General features: G+C 34.9%; 2 protein-coding genes across 11 annotated transcripts in view; both read right to left on the bottom strand.

The window, feature by feature from the left end:
• The window catches only part of LOC141483248 (uncharacterized), a 403,587-nt gene that overhangs the window by 36,858 nt on the left and 348,732 nt on the right, over positions 1-17,997 (bottom strand). The gene's annotated exons all lie outside the window — the stretch shown is intronic.
• The window catches only part of LOC111515695 (4-aminobutyrate aminotransferase, mitochondrial), a 179,114-nt gene continuing 167,453 nt past the window's right edge, over positions 6,337-17,997 (bottom strand). For all 10 annotated transcript variants that reach the window (XM_074177712.1, XM_074177707.1, XM_074177708.1 and 7 more), the window contains 3 exons: positions 17,476-17,894; positions 16,777-17,045; positions 6,337-6,564 (listed from right to left, as the gene is read on the bottom strand). In XM_074177712.1, the coding sequence (XP_074033813.1) occupies positions 6,443-6,564; positions 16,777-17,045; positions 17,476-17,894 (810 nt within the window). In that variant the 3' untranslated portion in view covers positions 6,337-6,442. The remainder of the gene's footprint in view (positions 6,565-16,776; positions 17,046-17,475; positions 17,895-17,997) is intronic.

The raw sequence follows: 17,997 nt of genomic DNA, 5'->3' as shown, positions 1-17,997 counted from the left end.
TATGAATAGTGGACTTGGATGTATGGAACTGTTCTGATAGATTTCTGATGCTCATTGAAGGATCGTCAGCGACGGCTTCCAAAATATTTTCCTCCAATACAACGGTACGTACAGTCCTAGGAGCGCCCTCACCACCTCGTTTTGGCAAAACTGTACCTGCAATAATATCGAAATAAAACAACGTGCTCAAATTAATTATCAATTATTACATACCTTTCAAAATCTGTGACAAACAACAACAACAAACAAAATCGCATTCCAGTTTCTCATTTTTTATCAAAACTTTCTAAAAGGTTTTTTTGTCAACATCTGTGAAAGAAATGGAACATAATTATTCCCTGGATATTTTTCACCTGATCATGTGCAGCCGTTTTTGTAGTTCATTCGTTTGCTTTTTATTAGTATAGTAAATATTTTTTCCGATGTGCGTTTTTTCAGCTAAATTCAGATTCGTGTCAACAGTTTAGCTGTGAAGAAGAATTTGAAACATTCGAATGTTGAGTTTCATGAGATTCAGATAACTGATCAACACGAAACGTGATTATTCCACACGTATTATGTACATACAAAATATGGAATGAATTCGATATTTCATAGTAGAGTAGCTTGTTAGTTCAAAAACACCACGAATCTCCAGAACTTGATATTTCTTTTGAAAAAATATCTGCTATCACAATTGTGACTTAAACTTCCATATAGGTACTGTACTTTTTGTTTACGACTTCATTTTAGCATACTTTGTATTATTCCTGTTATAAATGTTGTTGAATTACCGTTATCATTATTATTTCTGCTTTGATAATTATTCATTTCAAATAATGGTGGACGAGCGGGTTTGATGTCGTCGAGTAGAACTACATTTTTATCGAGACTCGTTGCTCCGATCGACTTTCCACACGAGTACTTTTATTCATAAAATTGTCCAAGTAACCTTATTTAGTTGAAAAATATTGAAAAATATCTGTCATTTCAAAGTTTTGGGGTGTGGACCATCGGGGGTAGTCCGTTCCTGACTTTGTAGCAAAACAACTGACTCCTGAATGAAAGCTCATCGACGGAATTCATTTGTTTAGTCAATTACCAAAATTTGGATGATTTTGAATATTCACTTGAAAAGTTATCAAAGAAAAACATTTTTCATTTTGTAACTTCGAGGGCCCGTAACTTGGTTACGAAGACTTTTAGGAAAAAAAGTTATATGAAGTACTGGTGATATTTTGACCCCATCTATACATTCCCGAGAGGAAAAGAGGAAGTCCAGGGACACCCTGTATATATATATATATATATATATATATATATATATATATATATATATATATATATATATATATATATATATATATATATATATATATATATATATATATATATAGTGACTAACGAAACTTTCAGATATTATCAAATCATATTTAGATTTGATGAATCTACGTAAAAGCCACAATATTCAACTAGAAATATAAATTTTTACAATTACCTATGCATCCATTTCGCAAATTATTTATTCATATATACTAAACGATGCACAGCTATTGTGTAAGTTGACATAAATTAATTATGGGTGTATTAATTATTAATAGATTCAATTAAATGCACCTCGGATTAATGGTTAGATTGACGTAGATTCGGCAGGTCTTACGTATATAAAGTAATAAGCCAGGACGGTTGAGACGATAACAAACAAGACGGTTATGCTCTCCATTGGAAGGGCTTCAACTTTGTCTAAGATGAAAGTCAACCCAGTTGAACCTCGGTTGAAGACAGAAATAACTTGTTCATCCGGTCAAATTAAACCAAAAAATAGGAGTGAAGGTCCTGGCTTCGGGAAAAAATAGATTTCTCTGTGCCTCATACAATGTAACATTTCGGCCAGACTGTGATGGTGTTTATAAAAAAAATCATCTGCTTGTTCCTCATGAGAAATACTAACTCTGAATTGACGGATGTAGCCGTGGTAGGAAATCATAATGAAGAAAAGAGAACTTCAATAAAAGTGGTAAAAAAATAGGAAGTTCAAATGCTAACTCATCGAAATTCAACTAAACGGGCAGACAAATATATCAGTTTCCGAACCTTGAGATCTTTAGATTGCATGTTAAGCGAAATAGGTTTTCTGATGAAATCCGTCGCGCTTGGGCGACAGTTACTAAGAACGACATGAAGAATTGTTGATAGAGTTGTCACCATCAAGTTACTTGAATTTATTTTTCTGAGATTTGTATATTTATTTTCATCAAAGTTGTTTACTGTTGAATAATCCTGTGTTCGACCTAAAACTCAGCAGGTTATGGGTCCAGTTGCGCATTAGTCAAGAATTAAGTTGAAAAAGTAAACTGTGAAAATGGAAATCTCAAAAGTCGTGATTGATAAGTTAGAAGGCCAATGAAACTGGTTCGACTGAAAGTTCCAGTTGAAGATTCAACGTGCGAAGCAATGATAGCTGTGAAAGGTACGCTTCAGAAACCTGAAGAATTGGCTCCAGGGGCATCATGGGACCAGACAGTTGCTTATAGTAAACAGTTAGCAGTTTATAATGAGCTAGATTAAAATGCCCAAAATATCATAGTCTCTAGTTAATATGTGTAATTTCTCAGGAGATGTGGAATAAGTAACATACCGTTTTCGAACAATGAGCAGAATAGAGACAGGATCGACTGTTTAATAATATTTTTGGTAGCAGATAGTGTAGCAAAGCATATGGCAAAATTAGGAAAACTTTGGGTAGAATTACAAAATGAAACTTGGAAGGAAGATAGAATGAAATAAACTGAATCACTTTTCATAAATAGAGTTTCAAATACCATGCCTCCGGATTACTTCAAATTCATCAAAGGCTGGGAATCTATTCCTGAATCCCGTAAACCACCTCATCCTCGAATATTTGGGAGGCTTGAGCGAACATCAATATGGATTTCGGAAACAAAGATCAACAAGCGACCTTATACCGTATGTCACCCATATTTGGAATAACGCAATCGAGAAATATGGAGAGTTAAGAGCTGTTGCGTTTGATATTTCTAACGCCTTTGAAAGTGTGTGGCATCAGGGTTTGCTGACCAAACTTCAATGCTATGGCGGCTTGTCGGATCATTTTTGTATATGGCTCTTCAGCTTACTGAAAAAAACCTTCTCTCGAATAATTTCAACATCAACGCTGGTGTTTCACAAGGATCCATATTGTCTCTTACCCAATTTTTATTGTATATCAACGACTTATTGGAAAAAAACAAAAATCCGAAATAATGCTTTGCTGACGACAACACACTTGTCTTGAGATATTTCCAAAAAAGCGCAAAAAACCGATTTTTGTGACCTTTGACCTTGAAATTTAATAGTTGCTTACACCCTACCATATGTAGGTTTTGAGACAACTTTTAGGGTGTCAATATACAAGTATTTACAGACTTACAGCTGGGTATCTCGAATTCCGAGGTGAACTTACTATAATGACTGGACTATGATGTCTATTTGTGAAACGCAGGGAGAATAGTTATACTTCTGAAATGTATTTGATTTCTTCAAATATAATGATGTTAAAAATGTTAAAGATAAAATTTTGGACTTAGTTTTCGCTGATGAAATTTCAATTGACGTAAGACTTTCTGATACTACACTGCTCAATCATTTTCCAGCAGATGCATATCACCCTCCACTCCAGCTTGAATTAGATTTTGAGAATATGTTACAGCCTACGTTCAGATATAGAGAAAAAGTGTTTTTATTTCATAAAGGTGATTACGAAGGGCTAAATAGCTACTTAACCGACATTCATTTGTCTTCTAAGATTAATTCGGAAATTGAGTTAGCAGTTTTATCCTTTTATGAAATTTTATTTGAAGGTTTTACTCGATTTGTGCCACAGCGATATATAACTAGTTCAAAGTATACTAAATGGTACAGTTCCTTTCTGATTCAACTTATATAAAAAAGAGCTCCTTATTCAAGAAATTCAAAAAAACTAAATTGGATTGTGATTACAAAGAATACTCCAAGTTGCGCAAGGAAACCAAGTATTATATAGATAAATGTTACATGCTATATCTATCTAATATAGAAAATATGATCCCTACTAACATCAAATATTTTTGGTCATTTTTCAATTCATTGAGGAAAGATAAAGGGTTACCTACTGGCATGACATATAATGGGTTGAACTTTGACACCCCTAAAACTATTGCCGATGCTTTTGCGGTACATTTCAAATCTTGCTTTTCGATTCATTCACCTGTTCAAAATTATGTACCAGTTCATACCAATTACGATATTAACACGTTATTTTTCTTCACCTTCAGTGAAGTGGTAATTGAAAATAAATTGAAAAACCTAGATGTCTCAAAGGGCGCCTGACGGAATTCCGTCAATATTGTTCAGGAATTGCTGTCACAGTTTATCACATCCCCTTAAAATACTTTTTCAAAGATCATTTGATACAGGAATTTTTCCAGGTGTTTGGAAAAAATCTTTCCTTTCTCCAGTATTCAAAAGTAGAAACAGAAATGATATTCAGATTTCTTGTATTCCCAAAGTATTTGAATCTTCAATTACAGATGGAATATTCAATAATTTCAAGCACGTCATAATAGATGAACAACATGGATTCTACGAAAGAAGGTCTACTGCCACCAATTTGGCTGTCTATCAAAACTTCATCACGAATAAGCTTGAGCAAGGGTTCCAAATTGATGTTATCTACACGGACCTTGCTAAAGCCTTCGATTCAGTTTGTCATGAACTATTGATTTTAAAACTTAATAATCTTGGAGTAATGGGTAGATACTTGAAATTCATTGAATCCTACTTTTCCGGTAGATTGCAGAATGTGAGGATAGCTGACAGTGTGTCAGAAACAATTCATGTTACTTCAGGGGTTCCACAAGGTTCGCACATTGGGCCTATATTATTTCTACTCTTTATTAATGATGTTAAATCAGTGTTTAAACACTGTGATATCTCTTTGTATGCAGACAACTTTAGTTTTTCAAAATAGTGCAATCTACCAATGATATTGAATGTATTCTGAATGATCTGGATAGTTTTTGTACCTACTGTGACACTAATTGTTTAAAAGTTAACGTTAAGAAATGTAATTTGTTGAGATTTTATAGAATAAGGCACAGCCTGTCATTGGAAACTACTTCATTAATTATGTAACTCTTCAAACTTATGCGATTTGGGAATTACTTTCGATAAAGATCTAAGCTTTATTGATCATCTCAATAATATCTGTAATAAAGCATTCAGAATGCTCGAATTCATCAGAAGGAATACCCGCCATATTACAAAATATGATGCCATAAAGTCATTATACTTTTCACTGGTTCGGAGTATCTTGGAATATAATAGTGTAATTTGGTGTCCTCTTTATTCTTGTCATAAAGAGAGGCTTGAAAAAGTGCAAAATCGCTTTTCTAAATATATAATTTAGAAACTTGGCCTACCCTACTTTGGATTTACCTCGCAAATGAGGCTGTCTGTATTAGATTTATTATCACTTGAGGACAGACGTAAACTTGCAATGGTTCTATTTCTTCATAAAATAATAAACTTCCACTACAATTGTTCAGCTATTTTAGATGACCTTTGCCTTTCTGTTAACTCAAGATCCTTGAGAAGCAATCGCATTTTTTCATTTGGGCTGTGATTCCACAAGACTAACTATGGCTCGATGGCAATAAGTTGTAGGCTCAAAAAAATTTCAATACATACTTTTCAGAACTTGATCTTTTTCATTTGTCATATTTAAGATTCAAAAAAATGGCAATTAGACGACTTCATCAAGAGATTGTTTATTAAACTTCTGAATAGTCCTTTATTATTTCTTTTAATAATCATAACTTATTCTAGTATTCGTACATGTCTTTTTTTTTAATTTGAACTTAATGCACTATTTGACATATGAAGCAATAACTTGACTCCAGGGTTTGTTTGCACATTGATGTAACATTTGGGACTTTGTTACAATTCTGTAATGCACTTGACATAGTTACGTTTTATTTTATAATTTAATTTAGTGTTGAATGTCTTTAAGCTTATATTTGTCTTTTTAATATTTTTTCTTTTTTTATGTTCCATTTAGTATTTTATCAATAGTTTGTGGTGTATAAGACTGATAAAAAATAAATAGGTTTATTTATTTTTAAGTAATTATAATAGTTATATTAAGGATTTTACTTGTTGGGTTCATAACTGAACTCTAATGCTTGACTGGTTTCAACAATTGAAACTTTCTTGATGTACCATTTGGGATTTTATAATAATTCTGTAGTGTACTTGAGAGATAAATAAATAAATAAATAAATGATTTTTCAATCGTACATTCAAAAATAAAAGGCGGTGTTGATACTTTCCAACATTTATTATTATTATCTCTATTGAAGACAGATGGAAGACATCACAATGGAAGACAGAGTGGATTTAGGTTACATTATTGCTGGCAGTTTTTCTACTGTATCTCTTGCATGACTTGTCTGAAAATGTCCAGGAAGATTTCGACGTGACGTTCTTGAAAAACAAGTGCTGGTCTCAAACGAATTGATTTCTGGCCACATCCACCTCCTTGTATACCTGGATAAAAAAAAATCTTAGTATATTTGGAGATAATATTTTGAACAATATCAATACTAAAGGTTCATTAGCTAGCAAATAGTGTAAGTTTCAATACAGTTTTCCATTGATTATAAATATTACTAATGGGTTATGGCAGACGATGAATGAAATAGAATATTCACTAAACATTTCAGGTACAGGTAGTTTATACCTATGGCATGTCATAAATAATATGGAAGTGAAGAAAAATCGAGAAATGAATAATATGTCTGAATAAATACTATACAAATCACATATAGTTTTGTTTTTAAAGTGATGTGAAATTTGCTTTCAAAATCTTCACATTACTATCAATTATTTTCAAATAATTGGCAATATCCCCTCCTTTAACTAAAACGTTGTTTTCTTTTTCCAGAATATGAATAACTCTATCTATTTCCTAAATGATCCTTTCTTTGAAGGTGATTGACAATGTTTCATGATGAATTTCACTAGTTCGGACTTCCATTGTCTACTATATAAAATGATTTGAAATCCCTGAAACAACTAAAAAAGAATAATTAAAAACGAATAGCTGAAAATAACAATTATATTAAGCAAAATAAACCTGAAATGAAATAATAGTGAAGTAAACTACAAGTAAAAATAGAACAATTGAGTAAATAAAAACAAAATAATAAAGGAATGAAAAAAGAAAATAAAAAGTGTAGAGATTCCAAGTCACGTTAATTCACGACGTTTCGATTGTTAGTATCTACAATCGTCTTCGGGTGATGACTGGACTGATTCCTCCGAGAGATGACTATTTATGGGTCGTTTGAGTACTTTTACTTATCCCCGCTTTCCATTTTCCGCTTCACTGGTTCCGTGGGAGATGACCGTTTTGGCGAGAGTTGGCCATTTTTCGCTTGATGATGGGTTTCCATATGTTGCGTATTTCTACGCTGGCCTGGCTGAATACGTTGTTGGACAACATGTATGCGGCTTCCTTGAATTTTCTCCTAAACCAATGTTTCTTTCTGTGCGAAATTTCAGCTTGGGACCACTTGATGTTATGTTGATGAGTCCAAACATGGTCTGCTATTCCTGATTTGCTGGTTTCCCCTCGCTGTGTGTGTTTCTTGTGCTCGGCAATGCGAACATTCAATGGCCTCTTAGTTTCACCAATATAGGATTTTCCGCACTCACAGGGTATCCGGTAAATGCAATTCTTGGAATCGCAGTCCGCGTTTGGTGGCCTGGTTTTCGTGAGGCTGCTACGGATAGTGTTACCGGATCTGAAGCAGGTTCTGATGTTGTACTTGGAACCAATTCTTCTTATCCTCTCCGATAATCCTCTGATGTAGGGAAGTGCAAGCACTGGTTGTGACGGCTTCTCTTCCTTGCGAGGCTCCTGCTGTCTTTTAGCCAAAGTCTTTTCTACCATCGCTACCATCCGTTGAAGATCATTTTTAATGATGTCTAGTTCCTTCTCGAGACCTTCCTTCGTATTACAGAGCCCAAAAGCACGGTCTAATAGAGTCTTGATGATTCCTCTTTGAGTCGATTGATGGTGGTTGGATTCGTGGTTCAGATACTGTCTCGTATGAGTGGGTTTTCGGTATACAGATGTTTCCCACTTAGTGTCGGTCCTCTTCACCAAAACGTCTAAGAATGGCAATTCGTTGTGGATTTCCTGCTCCATTGTGAAAGTGATGGAAGGTCTCACGCTGTTGATGTGTTTCAGGAAGGCGTCTAGTTCAGTATTCCCATGGTTCCATATTATGAAGGTGTCGTCAACATATCTCAACCAGACTCGAGATTTCTTGTGGGCTTCTTCAATGGCCAGAGTTTCAAACCACTCCATATATGTTCGCTATGACTGGTGAAAGTGGCGATCCCATTGGCAGTCCCTCATCTTGTGGACGAATTCTTCACACTAAGAGGCCATTGAATGTTCGCATTGCCGAGTACAAGAAACACACACAGCGAGGGGAAACCAGCAAATCAGGAATAGCAGACCATGTTTGGACCCATCAACACAACATCGAGTGGTCCCAAGCTGAGATCTTGCACAGAGAGGAACATTGGTTTAGGAGAAAATTCAAGGAAGCCTCATACATGTTGTCCAACAACGTATTCAGCCAGGCCAGCGTAGAAATACGCAACATATGGAAACCCATCATCAAGCAAAAAATGGCCAACTCCCGCCAAAACGGTCATCTCCTACGGAACCAGTGAAGCGGAAAATGGAGAGCAGGGATAAGAGAAAGTATTTGAACGACCTATAAATACTCATCTCTCGGAGGAATCAGTCCAGTCATCACCCGAAGACGATTGTAGATACTAACAATCGAAACGTCGTGAACTAACGTGACTTGGAATCTCTACACTTTTTATTTTTATTTTCTTTTTTCATTCCTTTATTTTCATTTTTTTTTATTTGCTCAATTGTTCTATTTTTACTTGTAGTTTATTTCACTATTATTTCATTTCTGGTTTATTTTGCTTAATATAATTGTTATTTTCAGCTATTCACTTTTTTAAATATTCTTTTTTAGTTGTTTCAGGAATTTCAAATCATTTTATATAGTAGACAATGGAAGTCCGAAATAGTGAAATTGATCCTTTCTTATCTTCAATTGTTTCTCTCAATAACAAAATCTCTTTTTGAAGAGTTCCATTGAACCACGAAATAACGCAATCGAGAAACATGGAGAGTCAGGAGCTGTTGCTTTCGACCGTGTGTGGCATAAGGGTTTGCTGACCCAACTTCGATGCTATTGCTTGTCGGATTATTTTTGGGTATTGCTCTTCAGCTTCCTGAAAGAACTTTCCTTACAAGTGGCCGTCGATTAATGTCTCTCGAATGCTTTAACCATTAACGCTGGTATTCCTCAGGGACCAATATTACTCCAACCACCGCATAGAAGTAAACACAAGTAAGTTCACTCTCCGCCATATTTAGTTCAAGATTCCCCACCATGCTCAGCGAACCTACTGCGCAACCGACTGAATCTGATTGGTTTACCAAGCGAGTTAAGTTGAGGCATGAAATATTATTACAGAGTGAGTCGTTGTAAGTGGTGGTTTTGTATTTGTGAAAAATTCGTGTCTAGTTTCAAAATGAACAAGTGTCGAGCTGTGGGTTGCTGTAATTTGAAGGGTGATGTCGGCATTAATTTTTTTCGATTTCCAATTGACAAAAAAATGTGTCTAGTATTCATTATGTATGATTGAAGCAATGAACATATAACGAAAATCGTAAAATAAATTGTTATAGACCAAATATCTGCATACTTTTTTTTATTAAATTGATTTGATGATAAAAAAACTTTACGAATAATATATAGCTCAACAGTACTGATATAAAATGACAAGACAATCGAAGTTCCACTGGAAATCCACAAAGGAACATATTTGTTGAACCTCATTTTTTTATTTGGTTGGTATGTATCTGTAGGAAAAATATTACTCCCACTGAAATCTCTGCAAAACCAAAGTATCAAAAGTATGCAGAGTGTAACTAAATAAGTGTAAAACATTTGGGGAGGTGATTCCTCATCGAAAAGAAGATAGGGTCTTTCATATAAAGAAATTTCATTGGAGCATCCCTTGTTAAGATACAGCCCGTTAAAGGGGGTACATAAAATTTGTATAACAATTTTTTTCACAAGCACCAAAAAAGTTACAATATTGAAATCAACCTGAGGTTTTGTACTACCAAAAAGACACTTTGCCAGAAATTTATTTGGTTTACCCCATGGTTGTAAAGGGTGGAAAACGCAACCCCTAAAATTTATTTCCAATGTTACTTTTTGTCTTATTATTTCTTTACTATTTGAAAATTCATTTCTGTAATCAGTGAGGTTTTGGGATGGTTAATGTTAGTTCATATTCTCATTTTCTCATTATTAAAACAAAAAAACAAGGATATTTTGTGGCGAAAAATGTTATGCAGTTCAAAATTCTTTCGAAGTACCACTTTCAAAATCACATTTTCAATTAAAAAACAAAACAATCAATTTCAAATGATTTAACTGTTGACAATTTTATATTTTCGTGCCTTCTATGAAATTTCCCTCCAATCGAACACATTTTTCTATGCGCCTTCTATTATTTCCACCAACTCTTCTCCAGTTCTCTAGGTGTGATTTCTCTACATGCTTGTATAATTCTTGCACGGAGATCTTTCTTATTTGTTGGCCTATCCTTAGACACTTTATTTTCAAGTTTCCCCATAAATTAAAATCCAGTGGAGTTAAATCTGGGGATCGTGGTGGCCATATTATGAGAGGGCTATTGGGTCCTATCCATTTCATAGGTAGATTCCTATTCAACCAAACCCTTGTTATGCCACTATTGTGAACTGATGAACCATCTAACTGAAAAATCATGGTGTGTCTCACATCCAAAGGTAGTTCTTCCAACACATCGGAAAATGCATTCTCGAGAAAATCAACGAATAGTCGTCCGTTTGCGCCGTAATATGTTTTACCGTAAAAATTGGATGTTCCATCACGAGTGGCGGACAGTGTATATCACTTTGGACAATCCCATTCAGGTGGTAGGTGCATTTTGAGCATTTCCATCAGTCCTGAGAGTTTCATCGTTCTACCTCGAATATTACGGAAGATACGGGGGTGTTTCCATGAGAAGTGACACACACTGTATGCCTCCAGATTCATTTTTACAAAGTATCATTCATCTAGAGGCAGAATTTCCTTATCGTTTCTATAATTTATGTGTCATATGCATGGCATAGGCAACCAGCTCAAAACAATGTTTTCAAAAATCAACATTTCTCACCCTTGGGATAATTTTCCTTAGGATTATTTATTTTTCCTTTTCACAAGTGTAAGAATTTATTATACTTTGAAATTTGCCAATAGAAGTTTGAAAACAAATGTTGAAAAAATCAAAAACTTTGACCTAAATTTTATAATCTCACCTTGTTTATAAATTGCTTGAGAAAGGCTATTGTGTAGCGAAACAAAAAAAATCAAAAACTCAACATTCTGAAAAACCGTTAGAAAAGATAAGCATAAGTTTTTGACCTAAATTGTATAATCTTACTTTACAAAATATACGTCTATTTCACCATCTTGTCTTATTTTTCATCAATTCCTAAACTTTTCACAATCATATGAGATATTTATTGTGAGCTCCTCGTAGCAATGATGAACGATAGCTCTCAGCCTACACTCTTCTGCCTTGCCAATGCCAGCAAAAAATAAAATATCGACCCGAAACATCAAAGAGGCCAACGGGAGTGAATTTACTTCTGTTTACTTCTATACGGTGCTCCAACCCTCTTTTAATTGTATACCAACGACTTATTGGAAAAAAACAAGAATCCAATATATTGCTAGGCTAAGAGTGCCTTAAGGATTTTTATATAGTGCTTGTATTCTGTACTGAAAATATATTAATTGCATTTGAAAAATCAAACACGGGTTCATTGATATATCGATCAATGACTGGTAGCAGTTATTAGCAGTTATTGCGAATAAAAATTTTATTATTATCATTATATCATGATAATATCAGGAATCTTCTCAGAAGCTATCTTCAGGATCGATATTGTTTGGTTAAGTACGATGGAAATACTTCAGGCAAATTCCATGCTTCTTCTGAGGTACCCCAAGGTACAAACTAGGGGCTCTTGTTCTTTTTGTTATTCATTCATTCATATCGAGCACTCCAAATGGTTGCTTTTTGCCGATGAAGTGAAAATTTTCAAACAGTTGGGATCAGTCAGAGATTGCTTTGCCCTATAGAAAGATTTGAATAGTTTATTGGTTTGGAGTGTTTGATGTGAGTCAGATTTTAATCTAAAAAATGTCAAGTTATGACAATTACTCGCGAAAGGGATCCCATTTGTTTTGACTACTGCATGAACAACGAATCGCTGAAAAGAGTGCATGAATGCAAAGACTTAGGAATAACCTATGATTACAAATTATCATAAAAGAAACATATTGAACATATAAGAAATACCGCAAATCAAGCTTTAGGATTCATTTTAAGACAAACTTCTCTTTTAGTAACATAGATTCCATAAAAGTACTCTATTTCACGCTAGTGAGATCTAAACTCGAATACGATTCTGTAATTTGAAATGGAGAATACCAAACAACCTTACAGGAACTAAAAAAAATACAGAACACATTTCTAAGGTACCTATATTATAAGAAATATCGTAGTATGCCTGATTACAACAGAATTAGGACATCACAATTGAGAACTCAATTTGATATACCCTCCTTAGACTCTATGCGAAAAATCTTTGAACTACTTCTCATATATGAAATTATTATTAGACAATATGATACCGCAGAATTATTGTCACTATTGACAACTAATGTACCTCCCAGACCTACGCGTACTATCTTTAAGTTCAAGATTCCCATCCTGGCTGTTTTTTCCACATCCCCGCTCTTAATCGTTCTCCGTCTGGCAAACGACATCAATTGCTTGCAAGATATTGATTGGAATATGTCTCTCACAAAATTTAGATATCTAGTTCGTAGATATGTTGAGAATTTATCAGTTTAGCAATTAGTTTTTCTGTCATTTCTGCTCGTTGTAGCAGGAGAGCCCACGATACAAAATGGAGATTTACTCGAGCGTCATAGAGACCTATTAGGTTGCAAAGCTTAGATGACAAGAAGAAAAAAATGTTATAAAATGTATACTTTTTCATCGGTGGGAAAAGCTGCTATAGATTATTAAATATGTAAAAAAAAACTGTTGCATGGACATACTCGAGCGCGTCAGATATTGATTTTTAAATAATGTTGGTATGTCAATCTGATCGTTTGCACGATGTGGGTGGTTGTACGTAAGGGTTAAAAGTGAAAAGAAAAAAAAAATTAATCGAGCGCGTCAGATTTTCTAAGGGGGTGTTAAGTGCAACAAAAAAAAGCTCTCATTCAATAATCTGACGATTTTGATCTGACGCAAACTCGTGACCATTATTATAATGTGTAAAAAAATCGTCATTTCGAAATACTCAAGCGCGTCAAATTAAGAGACGTGCTGTCTCATAATCTGACGATTATCTAGAGGGATTCGCTTAATCTGCCAAAAAATATTTTTATTTTTTTTTTTCAAATCATTGAACTCAATTAATTGAAAAGCTCAGGGAATATAATGCAAATAAATAAGTGTGTGTTTTTTTAAGTAGAATACTTCTATTAATAAAAAAATAATTAAAAAGAATGCTCAAAAAATTTTAATTTTTTATAATCAATTCATCAATTGATGAATAAAAGAGAAATGAAACTTTTTATGTTTTTTACCACTTTTATTTGTAACTAACGTTACTGCAGTTACTTATACAATATATAAGTTTGAAAATGTCCTTATAGGACGAAATTGCAGTAACGTTAGTTACGAATAAAAGTGGTAAAAAACATAGAAAGTTTCATTTCTCTTTTCTTCATTATGATTTCCTACCACGTAGTAACGGCTACATCCATCAATTAATTGATTAATTATTCATCATCTTCATCACGAACAGCTGTGATGGCGTCATGGCAACAGAATTCAGAGTGGGGACGGAGTGAGAGAGTAATAGATAGAGATAAAGTGAAAAAGGAATAAAAATGCGGAGAGGGAAATATAGGCATTATGCAGCTGCACGCATTAAACTTTCTATTATTTATTATTCTATTAACTTTGCTATTTCGGCTTGCGGAAACCGTCAGATTAATTATTATTATTATATATTTTTCGATATCCTTGAATTATTTTTTTCAAAATAAAAAGAAAATAGCTACGCTCGAGAATGTCAAGATGACTTTTTTTTACAACTTCGCTGCCCTCCCCTTTCTTTACGTCACTCTCAAATTGTCAGATCACTGGAATATACACTTTTTAGCATGAAATTAACTCACCCTACCTTAATCTGATGCGCTCATGAATGTCCGATGATCAATTTTTTTTTACTAATCTGATCCTTTATCCTTCACGGGCGGCCTTATATATGGGGCTCATATTTGGTGGAGGTACCTAACCGGGTACAAGGTATCCCCCTGTATATTAATCTGCCGCGCTTCAGTAAACCCCGAAATCTCCGCTTAGGCTCCCTTATTATTGTTAGATAATAATACATCCCCATATTACATTATTTTATATAACATACCATTTCGAGTACTTGTATATTCATGTTCATTTCTTAGTTTACAAGGATGTGAAATTGATGAACAAATAAATAAATAGATATTATTTATCGTAACGTAGGAAAGATAATTCATTTGAGAAAATTCAAGCACTTCGATAACTTGTAAAACTTTCGCCAATCAGGCCCAGCCAAAAACGGTCTCCGTCGACTTCATTGAATCTCGAGCAAACAATTTTTATGTTGACGGAATTATTCGACTTGTATTATGTTGGCAAAAGGGCACTGATTCAAATGACCTTTATTTCCATTAAATTAGATATGTATATACTGATTTATTACAGTTTGAAGTGGACTCCCGGAAACGGGCATAACATTTGAAACAACCTAATAAATATGATTCCTTTTCACAAAAATTTCCTTCGACTCTGATATCTTGCCCCGTTCGAAAGTTAAAATGGGGAGATTTTTACGTCCACCCCGTATGTCTTATTGAAATACCCGTTGACATTTTACGTATTATGTGAATTTTAACACGTTGAATGCCGTATGTATCCAACACGGATACACGCGACTCAGTGTTTCGATGGCCGCGTGAATCCATGGCGGATACATAAGTATTTCTGTAAGTTCAGCCACATGTATCTGTGTTGGCTGCATGCCTTGCGCAGATCTTTATGGGAGCGTTCGCACTATGGCCTGGCATACCTAAAAGCATATTTGGCCTGTGAATTTTATTCAGTTTTTTCAGGGGACGATTTTGTTAGGAAGTAGGTTTGAAATTGGGAATTTTTTTTATTCGACAACAATAAGCGCTAAATTATAATGAACAAAATGTATATTCACGGAAGAAATGAACATTACAAAAACAGATTGGGTATTTTATGCCATAAAACATTTGTGTACTTCAAAAAACAAGATAAGCAATAATGTTTTTCACATGTTATACATCTGAATTTACTTTGTGTTGTTTGATTAGCTGCAGCCTTTCTCCCAACCTCTTCAGTTTTTTCTTATAACATCGTACACATCTTCCTCGTTTTCTGCCAGCACCTTGACTTTCTTCCAAAACATATTGTGCTGAAGGTTCATCAGCTGGCGCCGTTTTGTTAGGTGTCTCAGTTGGAAAATGTAACAAATCTGATATAACGCATTCTTTGAATTTTGTAATCGGCATTTTGTCGTTTGCAACCTCTTGATGCAATATATATGTATTCACCAAAGCCGTACCCAATAGAAGCTCAACTGCCAATTTTCGGTACCATTTCAAGCTCCTTCTCAAAGATGATGAATATGCTTTCATTTGGTCTGAAAGGTCGATGAAAGCTTTACATTTGTTATAGTCGCTTATTATTTTTGGTTTCTGTACTTCACCACTCCTTTGACTTACTGTTACTAGTTCATCAGTGTGTTTTGTACTAAGGACCAAAACATCTCTTCTATCTCTCCATTTCAGTACCACCACGCCTGTGTTGCTCTCAGCTGCGACAATTTCATTTTTATTTATCTTTTTAGTGACAACATCTTTGGGATTGAGCTTCCTATTTGAACGTAATGTCCCCACTAAATGTGTCTTTCGGTCTAACAAAGTGTGAGCTAGGGAAACACTTGTATAGTATTTATCAGTATACAAGGTTCTCCCTTGATCTAATAATTTCATTTGATATTCGTCTGATAAATAAACATCTCCAAATAGCGAATTCTCTTCGTCAGACAACAACTCTTGCATGAGTTTTTGTAAATGTAATTGTTCCTGTTCGTAGGACATTGTTTTCGGAATATGCCGTATAAATAATGTAAAGAACACTAATAACTTATCAAAGAGTACGGAAGTTCAGTATCCAAAGTCATGTATCCAGATTGGATACATGCGGCAGCAGTTTTCAAAAATGAATATTGTGGCCGTGGGTATCCAATGTGGATACATACTAATGACAACGTCATAAAATGTCAAAATCTGTTTTCTTCATTTCTAACTTGAAATTATATGAAAGAAGAATATATTTTCGAGACACTACCACAAAAAAAAATTTGGCCTGATATACCCAATTTTCGGCTCCCACGGTGGCGTTCAACGTGTTTAGAAACTTCAGACTGTTTCAGTTCTGTGATCAATTGTTTCTCACCTTTCTTCTTCATCCTCTTTAAAATGTCGTCTCTCAACTCGGCAGTTGTACAAGTAATTGCCGTTAGAGTACCCCTTCCTCTCGCCGCACTCAAATGACAAGGAAAATCTTTCTCCATTTCCATTAGCCCGGATATGAGGCACTCGCCGGATCTCTGGACTTGTTCTAGCAGGTTCCTAGATTTGATGAAAGCCACGATCCGCTCTAAGAGAATGGTTTTTCCTGGATCGCCCATCCACGTGTTGAACACCCTATATGGTTTCTTGGGCCTGAAAATTAGTTTTATGTAGTTTCAAAATAGGTACATGATGGAAATATTTTTGTATAACCTTGTATCATTTTGTGAGGAGAGAATGAAATGAAAAATAATTCAAAAACAAGGACTGTAACCAGAAAACAGGACTGCAAAATTCTTCTGAAAAATATTGTAAACCTCAAATTTCATTTCTAAACTAGTCCTAAAGGACTAGTTTTTGAAACCCGGTAGTTCTAATTTTCTGCAGACTTGTTTGTGATGTTGGCCTTATGAATAATCTAAGTTTGTGACCTCGGACGCCGAACGCAACTTCGTCAAAAATCGAAAAATCTGTTTTTTTCAAGCCAGTGTTTTGATGTGTTTTCTACAATGATAAGGGGCAATGTTAAGGGCTAAATAATCACCCTCCATACAAAATATAATAAAATCCTTCTCATACTCACGACATCTCTTTGGAGTGGAAGTATCCCGCCATTTGCATTTTCTTACTGAACGTCACTATATCCGGAGGTGTCTCCAAATTGAAGTGTTCGTGGCACCACATCTTCCCGGTGGACCCGCATCCGGTTTGAACCTCGTCGATGATCAAAGCGGCGCAGTGTTTCTTGCAGATCTTCTGCAAGCACTGGAAAAACTCGGGAGAAGCATGGTTGTCACCTCCTTCTGACTGAATCGGTTCAACTATCACCCCCGCGACGGGGCAGTTTTTCTTCTTGTAGGTTTCCATCAGATCCTCTACTTCGGCTAAACATTTTTCGTCTTCTTTTTGGTTCTCACGGACGTTTTCCTTCAGAGGGTATTTGTATTCGGGGAAATGTGCAATGGGCCAATCGAATGCAGGAAAATCGAGTTTGTGAATGGCCTGAAATTTGTTAAATAATTGTAATATCGTTCATTATGCGTAATAAATACATTCATACATAAAAGGAAAATAGTTAGCCCAGGGGTCTTCAAACTACGGCCCG

This window comes from Leptinotarsa decemlineata, unplaced genomic scaffold (assembly GCF_025532065.1).
Source record: "Leptinotarsa decemlineata unplaced genomic scaffold, Ldec_3_MD MMD2_tig00003192_RagTag_RagTag, whole genome shotgun sequence".
In the NCBI taxonomy this organism is placed as follows: domain Eukaryota; kingdom Metazoa; phylum Arthropoda; class Insecta; order Coleoptera; family Chrysomelidae; genus Leptinotarsa; species Leptinotarsa decemlineata.
Note: the sequence above shows the minus strand (reverse complement) of the source record. Positions and strands in the feature narration are given on the sequence as shown.